At 40.8% G+C, this 19,287-nt stretch overlaps 1 protein-coding gene across 1 annotated transcript; it reads left to right on the top strand.

Moving 5' to 3' along the window:
• The first annotated feature begins 3,329 nt into the window (after positions 1–3,329).
• On the top strand, positions 3,330–17,813 carry zc3h12ab (zinc finger CCCH-type containing 12Ab). The gene is made up of 6 exons (XM_069682165.1): positions 3,330–3,407; positions 4,569–5,145; positions 9,632–9,771; positions 13,296–13,530; positions 13,608–13,708; positions 14,678–17,813. The coding sequence occupies exons 2-6, from the start codon at positions 4,643–4,645 to the stop codon at positions 15,607–15,609; spliced, it is 1,911 nt and encodes a 636-aa protein (XP_069538266.1). The 5' UTR covers positions 3,330–3,407; positions 4,569–4,642; the 3' UTR covers positions 15,610–17,813.
• The last annotated feature ends 1,474 nt before the right edge of the window (positions 17,814–19,287 follow it).

Below are 19,287 nucleotides of genomic sequence, written 5' to 3'. Positions count from 1 at the left end.
AATATCTTCACCAGAGTCAACAACAACTCTACCGGAATCAGAACCACCATCTGAACCATTATCTTCGCCACAGTCAACAACAACTCCATCAGAATCAGAACCACCATCAGAACCAATATCTTTGCCAGAGTCAACAACAACTCCACCAGAATCAGAACCACCATCTGAACCAATGTCTTCGCCAGAGTCAACAACAACTCCACCAGAATCAGAACCACCATCTGAACCAATATCTTCGCCAGAGTCAACAACAACTCCACCAGAATCAGAACTGCCATCTGAACCAATATCTTCGCCAGAGTCAACAACAACTCCACCAGAATCAGAACCACCATCTGAACCAATGTCTTCGCCAGAGTCAACAACAACTCCACCAGAATCAGAACCACCATCTGAACCAATATCTTCGCCAGAGTCAACAACAACTCCACCAGAATCAGAACCGCCATCTGAACCAATATCTTCGCCAGAGTCAACAACAACTCCACCAGAATCAGAACCACCATCTGAACCAATGTCTTCGCCAGAGTCAACAACAACTCCACCAGAATCAGAACCGCCATCTGAACCAATGTCTTCGCCAGAGTCAACAACAACTCCACCAGAATCAGAACCACCATCTGAACCAAAATCTTCGCCAGAGTCAACAACAACTCCACCAGAATCAGAACTGCCATCTGAACCAATATCTTCGCCAGAGTCAACAACAACTCCACCAGAATCAGAACCACCATCTGAACCAATATCTTTGCCAGAGTCAACAACAATTCCACCAGAATCAGAACCACCATCTGAACCAATATCTTTGCCAGAGTCAACAACGACTTTACCGGAATCAGAACCACCATCTGAACCAATATCTTCGCCAGAGTCAGCAACGTCTCCACTAGAATCAGAACCACCATCTGAACCAATATCTTCACCAGAGTCAACAACAACTCTACCGGAATCAGAACCACCATCTGAACCATTATCTTCGCCACAGTCAACAACAACTCCATCAGAATCAGAACCACCATCAGAACCAATATCTTTGCCAGAGTCAACAACAACTCCACCAGAATCAGAACCACCATCTGAACCAATGTCTTTGCCAGAGTCAACAACAACTCCACCAGAATCAGAACCGCCATCTGAACCAATGTCTTCGCCAGAGTCAACAACAACTCCACCAGAATCAGAACCACCATCTGAACCAATATCTTCGCTAGAGTCAACAACGTCTCCACTAGAATCAGAACCACCATCTGAACCAATATCTTCGCCAGAGTCAACAACGACTTTACCAGAATCAGAACCACCATATGAACCAATATCTTCGCCAGAGTCAACAACAACTCCACCAGAATCAGAACCACCATCTGGACCAATATCTTCTCCAGAGTCAACAACAACTCCACCAGAATCAGAACCACCATCTGAACCAATATCTTCTCCAGAGTCAACAACAACTCCACCAGAATCAGAACCACCATCTGAACCAATATCTTCTCCAGAGTCAACAACAACTCCACCAGAATCAGAACCACCATCTGAACCAATATCTTCTCCAGAGTCAACAACAACTCCACCAGAATCAGAACCACCATCTGGACCAATATCTTCTCCAGAGTCAACAACAACTCCACCAGAATCAGAACCACCATCTGAACCAATATCTTCTCCAGAGTCAACAACAACTCCACCAGAATCAGAACCACCATCTGAACCAATATCTTTGCCAGAGTCAACAACAATTCCACCAGAATCAGAACCACCATCTGAACCAATATCTTTGCCAGAGTCAACAACAACTCCACCAGAATCAGAACCACCATCTGAACCAATATCTTTGCCAGAGTCAACAACAACTCCAACAGAATCAGAACCACCATCTGAACCAATATCTTCGCCAGAGTCAACAACAACTCCACCAGAATCAGAACCACCATCTGAACCAATATCTTTGCCAGAGTCAACAACAACTCCAACAGAATCAGAACCACCATCTGAACCAATATCTTTGCCAGAGTCAACAACAACTCCAACAGAATCAGAACCACCATCTGAACCAATATCTTCGCCAGAGTCATCAACAACTGGACCAGAATCAGAACCAACACTTACACGAGTGTCATCAACAGCTCAAGAAGAATCCGAGCAAACATCTAAAAAAACATCCAAACCAGACCATTATTCTGTGCTTCCACACATTAAGCCTGAACCAACACCTGAGCCACCTTGGTCAAACTCCCCATCGGCAGAAGTACCTCATACAACAGAACACCAACCACTGATAAATCCACCAGCCAGTTTGCCTCCAGAGGTACCTGATTTGCATCCCCCTGTGCTTCCTAACATCCCTCCTATAATACAGTACAAGCTACAACCACCGTTGAGAAGTTGTAATTGTCATACAGGGCAGATCAAGTAAGAAATGTGTCCCCAAAGCAAATAACGTTAGCCTCTTATATTCTTGAAAGGAAAGGTGGGTTGGAATTTTGGTCTGAAAATGGAAATAAATAAGAAAGATGTGTTATTTTGTCTTTCAGCAAAATGGTGATTACAGAGATGCACAGTAAACACAAAGGACCAAAAAGATTAAACAATACATCAAGTGACATTTTTACACATGCTGCTATTTATCTTTAAAATACTCACAGAGGCCTGTTTTTTTTAAAGTGTATTAAAATTAGGCCGTACATTCCTAATAAGTCATATAAAGTTACATAAGTTGTCACCCATACACACTTACAAATACCGCTGTGTAAAAAGTATGTAAAAGTACACAGTTGTGTAAGAGTAAGAAAGTACATTTACTTTTAGTGCTGTTCTTAAGTGATGGCCTTTTACTTCAATATATTATATGATAGATGAAATACATTTGCAAACTGTTAAAATGAGCTCCACTTTTACAAGCGTCAACATTAAAGTGATTTGCACATTAATGCACTAATTATACCCCGCCCCCCCAAAACAAAAGGTTCTTAAATAGGTATATAAAAAAAGTACCTTTTATTTATTTGAAGTATATTTGATGCTCGTACTTTCTTGTAAGTTTACTTTTATCGTTTGTGTGTTTTTTAATGTATACTATTAAGTAAAAGATCTAATTACTTCTTTATTCACTGCTTTCATTGTTGTTTTAATTGGCCTATTTTATTCGTGCCTAATTGATAGCAGTGAAACAGATGAACACAGGCGGTGTCACATCATATTTATTTAGGCTACTGAAGGCTCAACAACATGTGACTCGCCCAAACCTCCACGTTGGTGGTTGTTTGCTGATGTCAAGAAAAGGAAAAACCCCAACTTCCTCCTCGCACCGGCTCAAAACTCAAGCGGCGCTGCAGTCATCAGCTGTGAGTTCAACAGTTAACCTCAGCGAAAAGACGTACGTTTAACAGCTCAGTGAGGAGGATTTCAAGGTAAGTTTCTCTGATTTTACGTGTTTAGTTGAAGTTCAGGAAGGAGCGACTTTTTGAACTGAGTTGTGCAGTTAGCAAGAGTAAGATAGCAGCGGAGTTTCAATGTTATTTCACTGTTTTAGACCGTCAGAGACGATAACGGCACATTTGGTTGACACTTTTAGTTTTTCATTTAACATCCCGTAAAACTTGTGTTACTGATGATCACTTTACAGAGAGGAAACTTCAAGGTTCAATAGCGATTATATCCAACTTCTTTCTTTATTATCACGAACAAAATGTCTAATATTTAGACTTCTTAGCCTCTCAGTTGTGAGGGTTTAGTGGTTTCCTTTGTTTTATATAATTGTAAAGTGAATATTTCTGGATCTGGGACAGAAAAGGGCACAAAAAGAAGTCTTCCAAAGAAGTTTGTATCTATTTTCTGACATTATATAGCCATCAGAATGACTGAATTGATGAATGTACCGATTAATCAATAATGAAAAGTGATGAGTAAAAGTGGAAATAGTTTTGCAATATGTACAATATTTTAATAACAACACAGCCTGGTAGCTTTTGTATCCCAGATCAGGACTAATAAAACAGACACATTTCCACATTAGTGAACAGTGTCTTATCCCTTATTATTTTTTGATCCTAATTTTGTATTAATAACCAGAATCAGCAAAGTAACTACAGTTATCAGAGTACAATATCTGCCTTCTATTAGCAGTCAAGTAGAAGTGTAAAGTAGAAAATGGAAATACTCAACTAAGGCACCTCCGAATTGTATTTAAAAAAAATAAGAGCCCTAAAAGTAAAAGATATAATCTAATTTAGGAGAAAATAAAAGATGTATGAGATAGGAGGGTGGACAAAATAAAGGTTTACATGATAGAAAATTAAGTCTGAGTCAAGAAACAGAGAAATTGTGAATGTTGGGCTGCAACAAAAGCTTATTTTGATCTACAGTATTTACTGGTTATTTCAAACGGTAGCTTTTTCTATAAAATGTCAAAAAATACTGGTGGTTGTGTTTTATCCTACAGTCCAAAACACAAGGTTGTTCAGTTCACTCTCAAATATGACACAAAAAAGCGGATAAACGTCACATCTGAGAAACTAAGTCTGAGATTTTTTTATGCGAAACAATTAATTAATTATTTTTCTGTCTTTTAGGATTACAAACGAGTCACAGCAGCAGTTTTCTCCAAATAGAAAGAACATGATCGGGCCATACTCGGCGAGAAGAGATGAATACTGAAGTAACTCCCTTCTCATCTGTACACCCCTGGAGTACAAACCCCGTCACCACCTCTCTGAACCTCACAGACTCTGACACTTCTGCATGGATCTTCCCCTCCCTCCTCCAAGCTCCAAATTTCTCCCGTCCCTCCTGTGAGCGAATGTTTCCCGGCGAGCCCGACCTTTTTTCAGACCCCCAGAACCTGGAGACCCAGCTGGACTTCTTCCACAAGCTGGGCTACTCCACGGCTCAGGTTCAGGCCGTTCAGCAGAAGTTCGGCCCCAATATGGACACGGATAAAGTTCTGGGCGAGCTGGTGAGGATCCGGGCCAGTCGGGAGCCCAAGCAGGGACCGGTGACGACCATGTCGGTGCTGGTGCCCAGAGGAGAGACTGGGGGCCCCACGCTGCTGCTGCCTCTCACTGCGTCATTTCCTCAGAGAGAAGAGAGCGGCGAGGATGAAGACGCTCTCAGACCCATTGTTATAGACGGGAGCAATGTGGCAATGAGGTGAGAAACTAAAGCAGAAAGTGTTGATTAATCTGCAGCGGTTGATTGAAAATTCACTGGATGTATCCTCAGATGAATGAGGGGGAATTTGTGTCATTGTAGGCCAATATTATGGCGAAACAAACTCTGATATTCTCTAACTTAAAGTGGTAAATTTGAGAGAAAAACACGTGAAAATATCAAATAATCTAAGATATCATGCAGTCAAACAGATTACTGATGATATACTGCCATACAAGAGAGACCTGGTCATGAATTGACTGACTGTTGAGCTGATTAGTCGATCTACATAGTCTTATTATACTTAATCTGCAACTATTTAGATAATGAAATGTGTTTTTAAAAACATTTAGAGCAACCTTTAGCTTCCCTTTTGGATCTTTGTCATTTGGTCTTGGGCTGTTCGGGGAAAAAAGACATTTTAAGACTCAATTTAGGTTGTGTTAAATTATAACAAAGCTATAATGGATTAATAGAGAAAGTAATAAGAAGATAAATAGATAATGATATAAGCATTGATTGCGAAGTGAAACAAAAATATTTACGGTTTTGGACTAAGCATTTCATGGTCTTTATTTTTGACTATTTCCTGAGGTTATATTGAATATTAACAACTGATCAGTTAATCATAAAAATCACTAGCAGATTGGTAATGCTGGTAATCCTTGCCCTGTTGAAATGCTTATTGCCCGAGGACAGGTTGCGTATTGACAAGTGAAGCCCTTTTGTCACTTTGTGTGTGTATGAAAATCCCTTTCAGCTATTGTTCCTGCTTATTTGCATTTTAGAGTTATTGTCATAGTCTGTCCCACAGCAGCTTCGGGAAACACTACCAGTTTCACCTTCCAGTCACGCTCTTCTGCATGTGTCCAGTGATTTGCCAAATTAACCGCTACTTTTAGTTAATAAGTGCTAATGCTGTGTGATTCATTCTCAGGAACATCACCAGTGAAAGTAAAAACATAACCAACATGACCGGTCTGGATAATTAATTTCACCTCAGGTCACCTGATGATTCACTTGTAGTTTGTTTAGCAGAACAAATCACTCTTCACTGAGGTGATCTGAGAGCAGATTTGGCCTCGGGCGGCACTGACTCAAATCGATTTGATCGTTCTGGGTACTTTTTGTGTTGACACGTTTTTTTTTTTAATTAAGATGCTTTGAATTAGGATAGTACAGCTTTCTGCTCACGAGGGAACCAACACCTTTTTATACATTGTTAGCTTCACCGTCCTGTTAGCATTAGCAGCACAAAGATACACATATGAAATCAAATATCCTTATTAAGCTAAATTAAAGCAGAATTTCCCCTGGAAGAAATTTGTAATACATGTACATGATACATGTATTGGTTATTTATCAATATTTACGTCTAAGAAATTACTGCTAGTTAGTTTAGCAGCTAAATGAGTCTGAAACCTTCAAACGGAACTCGTTAGCTAAGTCTTTTAGCTAGGCTACATGATATGCGTAGCTTTAAGGTGGTTAAGTCGATTAGTTTGTTTCAGTGGCTAAAAGCCTCCAAGCAAACCATTTAGCAAGCTAGCAAGCAGGTAACATTTAGCAAGAAACTAAAAGGCATACAGGGGAGAATTGTGTTTATACAGTAAAAACAACCTCCTTTAGTGTTCTTTTGAGCTAATTGCTAACATGCGCACAATGAAATGGCTGAGCTGGTATACTGTTTAACATGTACACTATTAAGCGTATTAGCATGCTAATCTTTAAAGATAATATTTGAAGAACCGGTAAACAGAGTACAGCTGAGGTTGAGTAAGGACGTCATTAGTTTGTCGGGTGTTTGATCTTAAGACAATTTAATTTTGACCTGATTGTGGCAGTAAAAGAAAGGTTAGGAGGTCACCAAAATGGTTACAATATATCTTGAGGCGAACATAAATGCCTACACCAATTTCCAAGGCAGGCCGTCTACAATTTGTCATGGAAAGTAGGGGCTATTGTAAACCTGTAGTGCAGCTTTTCATAGTAAATCTTATAATGCTCTCATAGATCACTGGTTTACACTAATATGACAAATGAGAGAGAGATTGTGAGAGGTTGTTTAACATGAATGTCATTTTATTCAGACGTCGTTTAAAGCTTCACCCAACTGTTGTCGACATGGTTAGTAGAAATGAGCAGCGTCTGCGCTATGGCCTTTCCTGCTCTCAGTCAGATTCAGTCATTGAGTTAAAACCTGAGCAGGAACTTGTTATCTACTTAGCTTTACAGCACCACTTCAGCAATAATTTTAGGAGCTCTGCCTCTGGGTACACTCAACCTTTCCCCTGATTCACCTTCTCACACCTAGACAAGCACACGCAGCTAAAGCACAGAGAAAATGGGTGAGAGAGTCAGACAGCCAGTAAGTACAGTGTGTAAACTCAGAGTACACACACCCCTCTGTCCTCTTGTCTTTCCCGTTCAGGCACGTTGCAGACAGGCAGCTTGAGTATGCAAATCAGATCACGTACGTATCTGCGTGCCTTATTTCCTTGAAATCAACACTGATGATAGAGAAAGACCTAATTTAACCAGGAACAGGCCCGACAGCATTTTACACTTAGGCTCTGCTATTAGCTCTCTCCTTTCCTTGTGTTGTCATCTGTCCTGACTTTAAACTTGGCATAACCTATTTCCCCCGAGGGCTCTGAACACTGAGAACTGTCGGGTTTTCAACAGCTCCGCAACAGTAAATATGCAGAGACGGTGTCAGTGTGTGTTCCTCAGGTTAAAGGCTTTGAAATAATTGTTTGCTGCTCGTACTGATTTGTAGGTACAAAGTGGATGTTAATGAAGCCGTTGCAATGGAAGTAAACTCCCACACTCTGTCCAACATTTATTTGCTTGTTTTTTCGGTACTCGACCTTCATCAGGCAAAATGAAGCTGTTCAAATAAAAACAAGCTACGTTTAAAGCGCAAATACCCGAATTAATGCTTTAGTGTCGCTGCATTGTTTGCCAAGAAATCATCAAGATAATCCTCAATCGTAAAAGATGAAAAAAATAAATATAAATAAATATTTGAGTTGTAAGAAGTTTAACCAAAGACTGATGTCCCCCTTTCATAGAACCTGGAAACGACAGACAAGAGTCTGACATTTGAGAAATGAGCTTTCTTCTGAGAGTCTCTGCTAGTTTCCAGGAAGTCACTGACACAGAACTCCCTCTAAACATTTGTTTTACACTTCAACAGAATTTCTCTAGAAATTTAACAGACAAGAAAAATAAGTGAGCTTTTAGAGGTGCTGGTTGTAAAAACCTTTGAACTGCATTAAGCTAGCAGTTTCCCTCTGGTTTCAGTCCTTATGCTAAACTGAACTAACCAGCCACTGCTTGTGTACTTGTACTCTGCTTGTTTATGTAGTGCACAGACATGAGTGGTAATGGTTTTTCTCGTCTTACGCTCTTTGCGAATAGTTGAGTCTGTTTTTTACTGCCTCTTGTGTATTAGTTGGAGATTTCATGTATTTAAAAGGCCCATCTCGGGACGGGAATTGCAAGTTAGCCAAGGCTATCAATGCTGGAGTGTGTGGCATCGGTTTACTTGCTTCATACTTGTCCCTATACGAATAAACTTTAAATAAATGTCAAACTATTTGTGATTAATGTCAGTGCATATTGTACTTACATGGTGTATTAATTGGCTAGCGTTAGAGATGATGGTTGGCAGTTTTTTGTTACAGTGAACTTAGCTAGGTTAGCTGTTTGTCTCTCTTTGTGCTACGCTAATCGTCTCCTAGCTCCTGGTTTATGTTTAGCGTACAAAAAAGAGAGGGGGATTGATCTCCTTTTACCACTTTTTTATGGTCTTAGTTTTCCTTTTAAAGGGTCACGAGCCAAAAGGGGAGATAATCATTTGATACTGGATAAACATACTAAAACAAATTCAGGTGTAGGTGCTTTGAGTCTCTTCTATTGTGCATCATGGTTTGCTCAGAGTTTGGTATCGTTTTGCATGTTTGAAGCATAAATGCCAGAAATTCACTCGCTGTAGCCTCTCAAATATGATTATTTTCCAATGTTTCTTCGTTTTGTAAGATATTCAGTTCAATGTTGTTGAATTTTGGTCTTTTTGACACCAAATCAAGCCATATGGCGACGACAGATTGGGCTATGTGATTTGTGATTGGCTTTTTTAACTTTTAATTTCCTCACATGGCATAGGCCCAAACAATAAATTGGCTAATAGAGAGAATGATTGTCAGATTTATGAATATGGTGGTTCTTTGCCGTCTCAGAAGGTTTAATATCCTCGAGTGAACCATCAAACTCAACCTGTTAGAGACGGTTTGTTCTATTGTAGTACTCAAATTAACATTGTAAATCTTCTGATGGATTGTATTGATAAGATCTGTGATGTCTGAACATCAAAGAGTGACATTGTAAAAGACATGTGCAGCATTGTACTTGTATGATTAGTAAAATGTGAATGTTTTCCAGTGTCTCATCCATTTGCCCTGGTTTCCATTCATTCATGTAGCCACGGCAACAAGGAAGTTTTCTCTTGTCTGGGAATCCAGTTGGCGGTGAACTTCTTCCTGGAAAGAGGCCACACAGAAATCACCGTGTTTGTGCCGTCGTGGAGGAAGGAGCAGCCCAGACCAGATGTTCCCATCACAGGTAGGAAAGATAAAACGTCACAGTTAATATAAAGGTTTCTGTTTCCTGCTTTGTCAGGCTCGGTTGAGGACAGCTTTGTCAGGCTCAGGCACAACTGTGTCCTCATTGATAATTGGAAACAAGGCATAGTGGAATAGCTGTGACGTCTTTGTGATAAGAAAAACCTATTTTTTTATCATGTTTAAATTGGAGCTGAGAGATTAGATTGTCACAGTTTGGATTTAGAAACACAGCATGTCACCTTGAACGCACCCCTGCTCACTCAGGCCTTAGCCAATCACACGCCGCCTGCTCTGCACACCTGTGGACCACAGTATTTAAGCTTCACTCACCCACTGCTCTGAGCCAGACTGTTCCTCTGCAATGCAAGACTTTCCAGCACTCTATCCCGGACTCATTTCCTGTTGCCGACCCTGGAGACACGCTCTGGCCATGGAGACGTACATCAATGATTCCCTAGCTGCTGGCATCATTCGACCTTCTTCCTCTCCCGCTGGAGCTGGTTTCTTCTTCGTGGATAAGAAGGATAAGGACTTCGACCATGCATCGACTACAGAGGATTGAATGACATCACGGTTAAGAACCGCTATCCGTTGCCCCTCATCTCCACTGCCTTCAAGTTACTACAGGGGGCGACAATCTTCACTAAGCTTGACCTGCGCAATGCGTACCACCTGGTCCGTATAAGGGAGGGAGATGAGTGGAAAACAGCCTTCAACACACCCACAGGCCATTATGAATACCTGGCCATGCCTTTTGGTCTAACTAATGCACCAACTGTTTTCCAAGCATTGGTTAACGACGTTCTCCTTGACATGCTCAATCGCTTCGTCTTCGTCTACTTAGACGAGATCTTGATTTTCTCAAAGTCCCTGGTTGAGCATGTGCACCATGTACAGTCCGTCAAAGGCTATTGGAGAACGCACTTTACGTTAAAGCTGAGAAGTGTGAATTCCACTCCTCCACTGTCTCTTTCCTAGGGTACATCATTGCGGAGGGGAGACTTCAAATGGACCCCGACAAGGTCTCAGCAGTTACGGCTTGGCCTGTTCCTGAGAGCCGTAAACAATGGCTCATTTTGTTCCCCTTCCTAGACTCCCATCTACTAAGGAAACTGCCGAACTACTTCTTCTCCATGTTTTCTGTCTTCATGGCATCCCCTTGGACGTGGTGTCAGATCGTGGTCCCCAATTCACCTCCATCTTCTGGCGTGAGTTTTGTGCTTCTTTGGGGGCTTCTGTCAGTCTGTCTTCCGGTTTCCATCCACAATCTAACGGACAGACGGAGAGAAAGAATCAGGAGATGGAAACAGCGCTTGGTTGCCTAGTCTCCTCTAACCCGTCTTCATGGTCTCAGCAACTGTTGTGGGTCGAATACGCCCACAACACGTTAACCAGCTCTGCCACTGGCCTATCCCCCTTTCAATGCGCTTACAGTTACCAGCCTCCTCTCTTCCCCGCACTCGAAAAGGAGGTCTAATGCCCCTCAGTCCAAGCCTTCCTGCACCTGGAACCAAGCCCGCAATAAACTTTCTGCCTTTCAACTTTCAACATTCTACCCAATGCTATTCCACATCCGCTAACCGTCACCGATCTCAGGCCCCAGCTTATCAGGTGGGACAGCGAGTTTGGCTGTCCACCAAAGAACTCCCACTCCGAGTGGAGTCCAATAAGCTGGCTCCCAAGTTCATCGGTCCATTCCACATCCAAAGCATCATCAACTCTGTTGCAGTGAGGTTAAAGCTTCCCCGGTCCATGCGCTTTCATCCTACTTTCCATGTCTCCAGAATCAAACCTGCCCCTGAAAGTCCCCTGGTGCCTCCCCCTCGCTTGTTTGAGGGCGGTCCTGTTTACGCCGTTCGGCGTCTGTTGCGCTCCCGTCGCCGAGGGCGGGGAATGCAATATCTGGTGGACTGGGAAGGTTACGGCCCTGAAGAAAGGTCTTGGATTCCTACCAGTTTCATTGTTGATCCTCGTCTTATTGCTGACTTACATAGTCAAATTCCTGACCAGCCCACTCTTTCATCCACTCCTGCTGCCAACCAGAGAACTGCACGCTCTCGGCACCCCTGCCCTCTTTCCCCTGTCCCGTTGGATGAAGAGCAGCATGAAGAGGATCTGGAGGACTCTCAGAATGCTCAGGACACTCAAGACACTCAGGATTCTCAATATGGATGGAGGATTGGATCGGGAAAATTCCCTGTGAAAGACTGGAACGAACTGAGCTGTCACAAATCCCTTCCCCCCCACACTGAGAGAAGAGAAGACGCCATTTGCTTTCTGCTTTAATCTTGACTCAATCATTACAATAAAAGTCATTACCAATTCTACTCCTGTTTACATTGTGCTGCTTTTGGGTCCATACACACATTGTTTCACAGATGATTAACTGACTAAAAGGAAATTTAGAATTTTGATTTTGTGTTAAAAATCACTAGTTCCAGTTTCTCAAATGTTCAACTTTTCTACATTTTTAACTGCTGGTTGAATAAAAAAAAAAAAAAGAAGAAAAAGTATTGACATCATTTTTCTATTTTTATCTTACAGAAAGTAAAACCGGTGCAAATGCAGGAATCCTGTATTAAAAGTAACTAATTTAAGGACTGAAAGATTATTTAAGAAGCTTTTATAACAAGAATCAATAATGAAAATAATTGTATATAAAAGTGAATAATAAAAGTGGCTGTTCCATTTGACACAGTTATGGTTTATATTGACTTACATACCCAAAGCTAAGAATAAAAAGAGAAGGACATGGTCTGGTCTGGTCTGATGCAATGGTTGATTCTCATGAGCTGTATTGCACAAAGTGGGAAATACCCCATGGAGGTTTTTCTCTCCAAATGCTTCGTAAATTAATCTGTAATCTCTGTACATGTGTAACTCAAAAGATAAAGACGCAGGGTTTTTCCGAGGGTTTGTGATGCCAAAAGATAACCATTAAAATTGCAGCAGTCTGCAGACTGCAGCCTTTGGTGGCCTACTTTTGGAAGCAGCTTTGACTGCTTGAACTGCTTGTTTGCATTATGTAGAGATCACTCATGCTGATATATTGTTTTGTTGCAGGATGTACTTTTAGGGCCTAGTTAATGTGTAACTATGTTAAATCTGTCTGCTGGGAAAGACCCAAATTAAAATGCTGTGGCTTCCTGAAATGTAATGGACTTTTATTTTAAAATGATTTACCGGTAGACTGGTAATCATTGATAGCTTTATAGTAAAAATATATTACATGAAGTGATGAATGAACAGAGAAGTATCACCTGAATTTGCTGCTTTCTCTGGCGTAACAGAAATTAAAAGTGAATTTCAGCTCATTGTTTAGCACCGCCGCACAACTTTACAGTTTTATTTAGATCCAACACTTTTGTAACGTCGTATTCAACACGAAACAGAAGACAGACACAGTGGGCGAGATAGTGGATAACCACAGTGGAGCACTAGCTGCCAACTCTGCCACTGAGCCACAGCCGCCCCGTTAAAAGATAAACGATTCCCTAACGTGACTTTATATGTGGTTTACAGATCAGCACATTCTGCGAGACCTGGAGAGGAGGAAGATTCTGGTGTTCACCCCGTCGAGACGTGTCGCAGGGAAACGGGTGGTCTGCAACGACGACTGCTTCATCGTCAAGGAGGCCTACGAGTCTGACGGCATTATCGTGTCCAACGACATGTACCGGGACCTCCAGGTAGAGAAGCCGATCTGGAAGCGCTTCATTGAGGAGAGGCTGCTCATGTACTCCTTCGTCAATAACAAGTGAGTTCTGCTATCTTAATTTGGAGCTTCCTGCGCTGTGTGTGTGAAGCTGTCGACTAAAACTCATCCTGACGCAGGTTTATGCCACCTGATGATCCTTTGGGCCGCCATGGACCGACCCTGGAGAACTTCCTGCGGAGGTGTCCCAAGAATCAGAAGAAAAAGCCATGTCCTTATGGTGAGAGAAATACTATAACACATTACAGCATTGTTTTTAAATCTGAAATCCTGTCTGTTTCAGGGATCAATGTTTTGAGTTGTATATACGACAATTCTCAATAGAACTGAAAAGAACAAACAAGGTTCCAAATTAAATTATCATGAGAACTTTGAGATTGATTGCCATGAATATTGGTTCAAACATTCATGTTACCCTCAGGTTTCAAGCATTTTCATTAAAAAGCGCTAACTTATGTACATTTTGAGTATGTCCACTACTTTGATTTATGACCAAATAAACGAATAATATTTCTATCTGCCTCAGCTGTACATTGTGTATAGTGATGGTTAGCTAATTCTAGCGTGCGAACACACTAAACTAACATGGTGAACATGGTGGCAATGTACACATCAGCACCATTAAGCGTGTTAGCATGCTGACAGTAGCAATTAGCTCAAAGTACACCCTCGCAGAGCTGTTAGCAAGACTGTCTGTGTTTTTTCTTTTTACAACACAGCAAGACATGAAGAAGAGTTCGATTTGTTTACAAAATCATTGACATGGTGCTTTAAAATGAAGTCAACTAGAATGCTAGGTTTGTCGAGATCAAATTACAATTAGTTTTAAAGAGTAGTAAAAAGCATATATAGTCACTGTTAGCATGCTAGCAGGTTTATGTTAGCATGAAGGTACTGTTGTGCTTTAAAATAAAGGTATCTAGAACTAGAACGCTACTAAAGGGAAAGTCAGTGCAAAATTTTGACTTGGCCACTTTTATGTTTTATGCATAGTATTCTGTTTAAGATCACAAATTGGTGTTTTTGAACAAAAGCGTAAGCATTTTCAGTGCTAGCATGTCAGCGAGCGTTAGTGTGGTGCTCAAACTACTGCTGTGCTGGACTCACAGAGCCTTCGCAGTGTCTGTAGACTCTTCTTTTTGAGAGAATATGATCCTTAATGCTAAATTATTTTGTTTTGTTCCTCCAGGAAAGAAATGTACATATGGAATCAAATGTAAATTTCACCACCCTGAGCGGGCCAACCAGTCCAACCGCTCGGTTGCTGATGAGCTTCGGGACAAAGCTAAGCATCCCTCCATTGCTCAGAAACAATCCTCCACGCGCTCTAGTCCTGTGCCTGGACAGAGCCTCTCGTTGGTGGAGGATATGGCAAAGAAACTGACTCTTGGACATGAGAGCGGCTCCTCAAAGAGAGATCATAAAAATGAAAATGTGGCTCAGGTGAAGGCGACTCACCGCTCCAAGAAGGCCTCGTCTAAAAAGGAGAAGTCAAGCCAAAAGCCGTCTTCTAATTACGGCTCATTCGGGCAGAGTGGCTCTCAGGAGCAGATGGACTCCGGTTTAGGCTCCATAGACAGTCAGCCAATGGAGGCACCTTGGAGTATGTGTGATAGCAGGTACGGGAGCTCTCAACATAGCCACAGTGTAAAACAGCAGTACTGTGAATCGTGTAGCTGCTGCTCACATGGCCCCCAGCACTACAGCCTCGGGCCTGCCAGCGACCACAGCTCAGATATGATTCCCTTTGGTCCAACTCATTACGCCAGCTACGGTGCGTACCCAGCCAGCATGCCTGGGTACAGCCAGCCGACAGATTTCCAGCATAGCAGAGTCCATGGCCGCCAGCAGCAACAGTACTGGTCTGACCCGTTTGGTGCTCATCCTCTGGCGGGTCACAACCTGCACCGTGAGCCCTCACATTGGAAGCCTCCTCGAGGGACACAACCAAGTCCCAGTGTCAGTCGGGAGGAGAGAGAGGTGGTCCGTAAGAAGCTTCTCGCTATCTTCAGCGCCCACTTGGTGGACACGGCCATGGACATGTACCCTCAGCAGATGGATCCACAGAAACTGGTTGCTGAGATCCTCGAGCTACAGAGTCAGGACAGGTCGCTGAGATGAAATAAAGTCCAGGACTGGTCCTTTCAGTGGAAAGACTTAAAAGATAAACATGTGATAGTGTATTTTTGTAATGTGGTATCCACCTTGCTTATGATGTGTTTTAAAATGCTGTTGGATTATGTTATATTTAACATATTTGTTGGTGGCCATTTTCTTCTGACATCACGCTCAGAAGCAACTTAAAGACAACTGATTGTGAAATTCCAGAGGCACATTGGACCATATTTCAACTTAAAACAAACATGTTTTATAACCCATTATCCAGGGTTAGAGCTACCATTAGACAACGGCTTACATTAGCATTCTGACACACTTAGTAGCTAATAATACGTTAGCTAGGATGCCGCTGAATGCTAGTATTAACTTTTGAATTTGTTGTATAACACGATGTGAAAGGCGTAAATTCCAAGGTAAAAGTAATGTTGGCAAGGAAGTGGTTAAATGCTAACATTAGCTGTGTTAGCTTAAGACTTGTAGAATACGTCATTGATACAAAGTTAAGTGTGATAACGCCTTTCATGACGTGCTGTATAACAATTTCAAAGTGTGCTGTTAGCATTCCGCCACTTACAAGCTAACGTTTATATTAGCAAGGAAGGGAGCGAATGCTAACATAGTTCCCTAATGGGTTAAATGCTAACATTAGCTGTGTTAGCTAAAGACTTATAGAATACGTTGTTGATACAAAGTTAAGTGTGTTAACGCCTTTCATGACGTGTTGTATAACAATTTCAAAGTGTGCTGTTAGCATTCCGCCACTTACAAGCTAACTTTTATATTAGCAAGGAAGGGGGTGAATGCTAACATAGTTACCTAATGGGTTAAATGCTAACATTAGCTGTGTTAGCTAAAGACTTCTAGAATACGTTGTTGATACAAAGTTAAGTGTGTTAACGCCTTTCATGACATGCTGTATAACAACTTCAAAGTGTGCTGTTAGCATTCCGCCACTTACAAGCTAACGTTTATATTAGCAAGGAAGGGGGTGAATGCTAACATAGTTCCCTAATGGGTTAAATGCTAACATTAGCTGTGTTAGCTAAAGACTTATAGAATACGTTGTTGATACAAAGTTAAGTGTGTTAACGCCTTTCATGACGTGTTGTATAACTCTTAATTTCAAAGTGTGCTGTTAGCATTCCGCCACTTACAAGCTAACGTTTATATTAGCAAGGAAGGGGGCGAATGCTAACATAGTTCGCTAATGGGTTATCAATTTATGTTGTTTTCCTTTGAAATATGACCAAATGTCCCTTCACTATCAATTGTCTTTTTAATTGCTTTTCAAAACTACAGAAGTACAACATTATACCAGAATGTGAGCTTCCCATCATGACCTTGTCAGAGGAAAATGGCTGCAGTGTGAATATAGCTAAGTGTATGTTACCTCAGTGAGCTGGAAAGATTAAGAAACAGTTGGTGCAGTTGATACAAATTGTATCATTATTTAAAAATGTAAAAGGAAAATGTGGATGAAATGCCACATACTGGAATTAAAAGGACTAACACCCTCACGTTGCGTTGAACAAGTGTCCGATTCATTAAGTACAGTCTAATAGAATCCAATTCAACTAGCCTGTCGAAAAACCTGCTTTTATTATGCCTATAATGCTCGGTTTTATTTAACGTTGTCATTAAGATAATTATTTAATAATGTGTTGTTTGTTTTTTTTATGGGTGAGCTGAATACCGACTATAATAATATCTTTGTGTCATATTGGCACTGTGCATCGCTTTTACAGCCAAATGTTGTGCAGGTTTGGGCGTATATCAACGCATCAACCCTTCATTAAAGTGTCATGATGAGATGATCGTGTTGAGTTATTGTCATGCATACTTAATTAAGGCAATACATCCTGTTGTTAATAATTCTTAGAAAATGAGAATTGAACCTTAAAACAGGCCTTACAATACTTCTTATCACTGTCTTGTTTATTTATGTGTTTTGCATTTGTTATTGTGAGACTTGTCCATATTGTGATGACAGTATGAGAGATGAGATGTTTTGAGACCGTTTGGGAAGACAAAGCACACTTGTCAGCAAAGAGTAATGTGATTGTTTAACAACAACAAACTGTGTTTCAGTGTTTTATTTATGGTTACATTTGTACTTTTTACGTAAGAGCATGTTGAATGGTTGCCAACTGGGCCTGAGGAACCTGGGTTGTTTTTATTTCAGTGTTGCGTTAACAGTAATGAATGTCACTGTCAAGAAATAAAAATAAACATCAGATTTTTTCAGCTCTTACTTCCTGCCAATACAGACTCTGTGTATGTGTGTGTGTGTGTGTGTGTGTGTTAGTGTGTGTGTGTGTTGGATTAAGAGTCCTTTTGAGGACACATACCAAAGACAAATTAATTGGGGACCACTTGTCCATTTGGGGACAAGTCTTGTCCTCAAAAGGTTCTAGGTATATCTCCAGGAAATGAATGTAAGTTTATATAACCTACCCGACAGTGACCCAAGCTAATGTATGGGTGTGTGAGCTGTGCAGTCTTTGACTCGAGCCTTGTTTCCACAAGTAAATCCTGCTGATCACACCCATCCAGGTGTTTTATATAACTTACATTTCACACCTTAAGTCTATTTGAAAACACAAACACGCAAATGCTTTCATGCCAGAGATTTTTTGTCAGGATGCAACTACGGATTATTTTCATTATCAACAAATCAGCTAAAGATTTTCCAGATTAATTGATTCATTGTTTGGTTTATAAAAAGTCAGAAGATAGCGAAAACACCCAAACATGAGGTCGCTAAATTGCCTGTCTGACCAACAGTTCAGAACAATAATATTCTGCTCTGTGTAAAGTCTTACTGACTTAAGTGACATGCACAGCTGGGTCCTGCCACAAAAGGCTTTTAAAAAGGGAAAAAGGCAAACATTAAGGGGGAAAATGTTCTTGTTACTTTGTTTCTTAAGTAAAAGAAGCCATACTTCATTATACAAGAGGAAGATATTAAAAGTCCATCAGTGGAATGTCATTTTAATAAAAGCACAAGAACAATAGAGTAACAAAATGTACTTAAAATTCAGAAACATCCCATGTCATTGTTTAACTTAAATATAAAATGAAATGTGTGAATGTGTAAGTATTATTTTACTACAGGCAGGTCAAGGTTGATCTAATTTTATTTATTTATTTTTTGGGAGGTATAAATGTGTTAAGTTACTAAAACTCTTAGATAAATGTAGTAAAGTAAAATTAAGCAATATCACACGAGTGGGAGTGATGTTGTACTGAATATCATGATTACTGTGAGCAGCCAATAGTAAACAATAATAATCAACAACAGATTATTTTTTGCTCCACTAACTCAACTAGCTCCACTAACTAACTGGACTTTTGTTGCCAAGCAACCCAAACATTCTCCTGCACTCTGTGTCTCCAGGTTACCACAGATCAGCTGTTTTGATCATGTATCATGTGAAATAAGAGTCTGCTGTGTGATTCAGAGGAACCAGCTTGATCAATGTAGACATACACGGTCTGCTGAGTAAAAAGTCCCAGTGATGTTGTTCTCTATACCCCCACTCATGGACTGCCTCTTGTCCAAACAGATTACTTGGTCGGAACTTACTGTTGTATAATATTGTTTATAACTATGACGAAAACTCGAGTAAAAGTAAAAATGTTATAAAATGCAAATACTTAGGTAAATGACTAGTACCTCAA

The sequence above is a fragment of the Semicossyphus pulcher genome, unplaced genomic scaffold, assembly GCF_022749685.1.
Source record: "Semicossyphus pulcher isolate SPU_LCO1_2020_fin unplaced genomic scaffold, fSemPul1.0.p SCAF_5, whole genome shotgun sequence".
Taxonomy (NCBI): Eukaryota; Metazoa; Chordata; class Actinopteri; order Labriformes; family Labridae; genus Semicossyphus; species Semicossyphus pulcher.
Note: the sequence above shows the minus strand (reverse complement) of the source record. Positions and strands in the feature narration are given on the sequence as shown.